We start from the raw sequence: 6,000 nt of genomic DNA on the forward strand, positions 1-6,000 counted from the left end.
GTAGGCTTAGCATATTTTCCTCTTGTCAAAAGAGAATAAAAAAAATGACATTTGCTAGGAATAAAGGTGACTAAAAGAAGACGTACTTTCATAAGTAAATTTTACCATTTAATTTTGTATTGCATAAAACATGCATAGAATACCGAGAGTTGAATACTCACCGCGATGTTTAAATTATAAAATGAATATTTAAAATAAATTTTTCAAACTGTTGCCATAAATGTTTTATTTCGTATAAAAATTCGCAGAGTACAATAAAGATTATCTACTACTACCGCACAGCTACATGAAACGTTTAGCTCTTTTTATTCTTGTTCCTGTGCGTCTTTATTCTTATACTTCTCCCAAGATTGAATTTTCTTTAATAACATTTTTTTACTTTTTTTCAAGTTACTACGCAAGTCTTGACATGACATGTCTCTGTAGTTATATCGCGCGTGTAAAAGATCTCTGACAGATTCTATAATTAACTTGTCCCTCTCCTTCGTCCATTGAGCTTGCATAAAATAATAATAATAATAATAATTGGAGCAAAAATGAGGAAAGTAAAAATCCGGACGTTTTTGCATATTTAAAACACTTGGACTGAGATTTAAGATCTAAAAAAGGGACCACGTCCGGGGAAAAGAGGACGTACACTGAAAGTATTGGACACTCGCTTGGCTGTGATAAAACAGTCTAAAAGAAGTAAGAAATTCATAAATAAAATCCGACATACGAGGTATTGAGTTAAAATTATAGACAAATGGGCCAGTGAATAAAACTCGAGACGTGAATATATCGAGACATTTTTTTAGAGGTTTAATCGTTTCTTCTTTTTACGAGCAGATTGAGAGTGGTGACCGTGGCACCTGCGGCTTTCCTGGCGGTTACGTGCCTCGCCAGCGTCGGCGTAACTTTGGCCCTCGCTTTCTTGGCCTTCAATCTGCATTTCCGCAAGCACAAGTAAGTTCACGTCGGTCGATTCTTTCCGCGGTGACCGGTCACTGCGGGTTACAAGCGCGCAATGTCCCTTTCGTTGCTCGACAGGAGCATCAAACTTTCGAGCCCGAGACTGAATAACATGGCTGCCGTCGGTTGCGGTCTCGTCTATGGTGCGGTCATACTACTGGGCTTGGATCACGCCACGCTGCCGGACAGCAACGATTACTATCCTACAGTCTGCACCGTGAGCATCGGTCACTTTCCGTTCGTTAGTTTCACGATGGATCAGTCGATCCGAAACTTTTATCAAAGCTCATCAACGTAAATGTCTAATATTAAGTGTCTGAAGTACAGCTACCTAAAACGATTCGTCACCCACTTCCCATTCATGTGTGCAAAAATTAAATTTTCATTTTCTAAACAATTAATTTACATTTCTGGGATCCATAGCTTTAATTTAAGTTGCGTTTCATCAAAATCTGTTCCTAGAACTTGAAATTTTAATTCAAGTTTTAATTAGGATTCATTTGCATTGCAACTTAACTAGTTGAATTTTTGCATGTGTGCGTATCAAGTGGAATAGGAATTGTTTTGGATAGTTGTAGAAATGTTCTTTCATACGCGATGGTATCGAAATGAACTTTGAGACAATGTTTCTTTCATTAAAACACGAGAATCGTTCCTTACGTCTCGCACCGTTTTCCAGGCAAGAGTTTATTTATTGTCTGCCGGGTTTTCGTTGGCCTTCGGATCGATGTTCACCAAGACGTACCGCGTGCATCGGATTTTTACGAGGAGTAGAAGCGGCGTTGTCAAGAACAAGGTAACTACACCCGATGGCGTCGAGGAATCGTGCGAAATCTTTTCTACATTTACCGCGAGAAGTATCGCTATAGTCTGGCTACTTGCAGCTGCTTCAAGACACGCAGCTGATAAGTTTGATCTGCGTCCTTCTACTGGTAGACGGCCTCGTGGTGACACTATGGGTGACCTTCGACCCGATGCAGCGTCACCTGCGAAACCTGACGCTGGAGATTAATCCGCAGGACAGAGGCGTGGTCTATCAACCTCAGGTATTTAAAAACGTAACGCGGCGAATCCGTCGCACAGTAGTCGGAAAACGAGAAGAAGTGGACACAATTTTCCTTAAGCTAGAAAATGGCTAAAATTGGGTGCTTTTTGCGGGGATTAGTTCTAATTCTGAAGAATAAGATGGGATATCTTTTTTGTTTCCCTAAGCTACATACATAGCTGGTTTAAAGAAGCACGATTACGAAATAAATTGAAATAGAAAAGGAAAGAAACTGAAAATAGATCACTGCATGTGGAAACCATGTAATAGTTGTTTAATTTCATTTCTATTGTACAATAAATATCGTACGAGTTATTCGAAGTTGTCATATTACGAGACTGACCCGGAACAACGTTAGCTCGTTTAAGAAATCACAATTTAATTTTGTAAGCTATAGTAATGTATGCTGAATTGAGATTCTTTGATTTCTTAGTAGAACATATTCACCTGACTTCATAATTTTAATAAAACCACCTAAAACCACCAACCCAATTTTAATAAAACCACCTAAAACCACCAACTCAATTTTAATAAAACCACCGATCTCAACGGGGAGCCTCGTTAAGACGGATAGAACTGTAGGAATCTCTTTAACGAACAACGATCGATTAATTCTCGTCATCGTACCGTTTCGAAACAGGTGGAAGTGTGCCGTTCTCTACACACGAACAGCTGGCTGGGCGCGCTGTACGTTTACAAGGGATTGTTGCTGATCGTAGGCGTGTACATGGCCTGGGAAACGAGGTAAAGATTGTTCTCAGTTTCGGGGTCGTAAGTTACGGATGCGAGATTTTCGATGTACGTACATACATACATAAAAAAGATCCGTTACTACGAGGGGTTCGGGCCGGAAAACTTTCGATCGAAGAGGCGGAGTTGAAACGGAATTAGAGTTTAACGAGCGATGCCATTAGAACGTTCATTAGCAAAGATGTTTCCTCTTTCCGCCTACAGCGAATTGTCGTTGTACCGTGTAACGATATTAAACGCTCCAAGATCGTCGGAATAATGGAAGGTATTGATTCGTCCGTTGTTAAACGTTGAATTCGTAACGAACCGGCGCACAGTGCGTTGTCATACGACAAAAACGAACAAGTCGTTGGCTTTTATTCTGTCCAGGACCTCAGGAATAATGTACCTCAGGAATAACGTACATTAATGATCCGTATTGTGAAAAACTAACAAAGAAATGACCAAAGTGCAATAGAACATTGGATCGTTTTCTACGAGAAAATCAGAAACGACTTGCTTCACCTCTTCAACATTTTGATTATAATCTTGTTATTAATTGTTATAATTTGATGATTATATTTGTTATAAATTGAATTCGTTAATAAATTGTTATTAAAAATAAACAGTTTTTACAACGATTTTTTTTTATGAAAACGCACTGCGCGGCGCAACGGTGCGGTCTAACGTTTGAATCAGAAACGAGATTTATATCCTCGTATGAGCTACGTTTCCCGTTTACGCAATTCCAGGCACGTGAAGATACCAGCGCTGAACGATTCCCAGTACATAGGGATGAGCGTGTACTTCGTGGTGATCACTTCCGGTATCGTGGTCGTGCTGGCGAATTTAATGTCCGATCGCGCGACTCTGGCCTTCGTCACGATCACGGCGTTGATCTTGGCGTCCACAACGGCGACGCTGGCGTTGCTGTTTCTACCCCAACTGACGAATATTCTCGCCGGCGAGAGGGCCGACCCCGTGGTGCAAAGCCTCGGCTTGAAGATCGAGTGCAACACGAGGAGATTCGTCACCGACGATAGGACGTAAGTATCGCGATCTATTCGAATGAAACTTTTGAGGATCGCTGATTACGGATCTGAACTTAAAATTCAAGAAAACAAGTCGGCCAATCCAACGTGACGGCATATTAAAAAATTGCCGTGTATGCTTGAAAATTAGTATGTCAATGCTGTTAGGGTTGACGAGGTTTGATTATTTGGAGATATTTATAATTGCAAAAATCATTCACCTATGAATAAATTTTAATTCGTAACTAGCGACCATCAAAACGGGAAAATATTAATTATTGCCTAAACTGGAGCACGTTTTAACGTTCTTCCCACGTTTCGACAATTCGGTCGCTAAGAAACGGTTCGCCTTTAAAATCGGGTCACAGATATCGTTCGTCATATTTTATTCAATCCTCCGCCTTTTACTGAATTTCGGCCCGAGCGACGCATCGCGCATGAAGGAAAGTTTATTGAATTCTCCGCTTAGAAGTTGCGAGATATCGCGTTCCACCAGGGGATCGAAATCGTATTACGGTCGACGTTTAAAGTTTTCCCGTCGAAAACTCGTATCCGAAACTACAAGGCTATGGTAACGGGACGCACGATTCAAATCCGGCATTTACGATTATCCGGGACGATAGAATTCTCGGGCTTACAATTCGCTTGAAAAATCTTAGAAAAAATGCATGTACAAAAAAAAAACGATAAGAACGTTTTGTCGTTGAATCAGTATTAATTCACATAGATATTCACTGCGGATCGAATTACGTTACGATCCGATTACGCTACTGAAAATGAGCTCGAGCACAACCAGACGTATTATAGTGGGGATGGAAGTAGAAATAAAACCGTTTCATTTCACGTAGGACTCATTCGTACATTTAACGCGACCACTCTAACAGCGGAATTAATACAATTCGCGGTTATAACCGTAGCGACGCAATTTTTTTGTAACGAATTTAACCGGAATACGTCTTACCGCGGCGATAGCGAGCTACAATACCGCGTGGGAGTGCAGAATCGCGTGTACCGTCGCGAAATGGCGCAGCTGGAGCTGGAGTTAGCCAGATTGGAGAAACAATTGGCGCAGGAGCCGGTCGAACCATCGCACGCATCGTCGAGCACGTCTATTCCGCAACGCAATCCGAGCATCGGGGGTGGCCTGCCATTGTTGTTGCTCAGCGTATTACCGCCAGTCATACCGAGGGCTAGCTGGCCGTCCGCGGACTCGTCCGGTGAGTGATCGAGATCCCTTCGATATTCGTTGTGCAAATGCGAAGACTGTCGTCTGCCTATCTATGTAAATCTACGCGTCTGCCATGTATATACGTGAGTCGATTTCACTTCGCCATCTCGTCCCCGCGATCTCATGAATTTTTTAAGTATTTCTGACAATGATTTTCTATTCTGTTAATTTCCGTCGGGAACAAGACCCAAGAATAGTAATAAACTTGTGTATATATAAACATAGTGGCAGTATAATAAATAAAGTGGCAGATCGATCGTTGAAGAAATGAGACATACAATTAGATTTATTACTATTTTCGTATCTTATTCCCATAGAGGAAACTGACAGAATAAAATAGAGGTCGAGAATCATTGTCCCCAGCTGTACGTACGATATTTTCGTGGCAAAATCTATGAGATGCATAATGCCGTCGTTTATGTATACGCGGGCAGATGCGAAATTTGCACGATGAATAAAAGATTCGATTATACCGAGGAGAGAAAGAAGGAACGCTATATAATTTATGTTCTTCTCGCTTCGTCGTCCTTCCATCGTTCAGCTGTCCAAGAAAGGTGACAGACATTCGTTAATTGCACGCATTTCGTTTCAAATTGATCTTACATGCTTGTATCCGCATTGTAGAGGACTATAGCTCTAGCACCGATAGTCATATCGAATCGTTATACATATGAGTACGATAAGTATACTCCGAAGTTTTAGTTTTAAAATGAGCCCACGCAGTGCCTCGCAGTCAACTTTTATTTGAAAAAATTGATTTAATTTGCGTGCCACCAGTGGGACAGTTTACAGAGTCCTGTACGACTCATTATAATTGCCATTTGAAACGATAAGGTACACTCACTGATCTCTGAAGAACGCTAGATAGTGGATCGTTATCTATAATTAAAGAGTTCATTTCAACTATGCAATTTTGGCTGAACAACGTGTGAAAGGCCTTAATACTAATGGCCACAGTTACAATGACTCCCATTAATATTATGACACATTTCAAAACTGAATAACCTTTTTAGTAT

General features: G+C 40.9%; 1 protein-coding gene across 6 annotated transcripts in view; it reads left to right on the top strand.

The window, feature by feature from the left end:
• Positions 1-6,000, top strand: part of GABA-B-R3 (gamma-aminobutyric acid type B receptor subunit 3) — a 52,356-nt gene that overhangs the window by 42,075 nt on the left and 4,281 nt on the right. For 3 of the 6 annotated variants that reach the window (XM_026819271.1, XM_026819272.1, XM_026819273.1), the window contains exons 10-16: positions 829-945; positions 1,030-1,192; positions 1,631-1,747; positions 1,836-1,997; positions 2,637-2,740; positions 3,478-3,771; positions 4,729-4,973. In XM_026819271.1, the coding sequence (XP_026675072.1) occupies positions 829-945; positions 1,030-1,192; positions 1,631-1,747; positions 1,836-1,997; positions 2,637-2,740; positions 3,478-3,771; positions 4,729-4,973 (1,202 nt within the window). Of the gene's footprint in view, positions 1-828; positions 946-1,029; positions 1,193-1,630; positions 1,748-1,835; positions 1,998-2,636; positions 2,741-3,477; positions 3,772-4,728; positions 4,974-5,525; positions 5,539-6,000 lie in introns of all 6 variants that reach the window. The other 3 variants (XM_026819275.1, XM_018036196.2, XM_026819274.1) reach the window with 3 other exon arrangements.

This window comes from Ceratina calcarata, unplaced genomic scaffold (genome assembly GCF_001652005.2).
Source record: "Ceratina calcarata isolate Rehan_Ccalc_2016 unplaced genomic scaffold, ASM165200v1 scaffold98.2, whole genome shotgun sequence".
Taxonomy (NCBI): domain Eukaryota; kingdom Metazoa; phylum Arthropoda; class Insecta; order Hymenoptera; family Apidae; genus Ceratina; species Ceratina calcarata.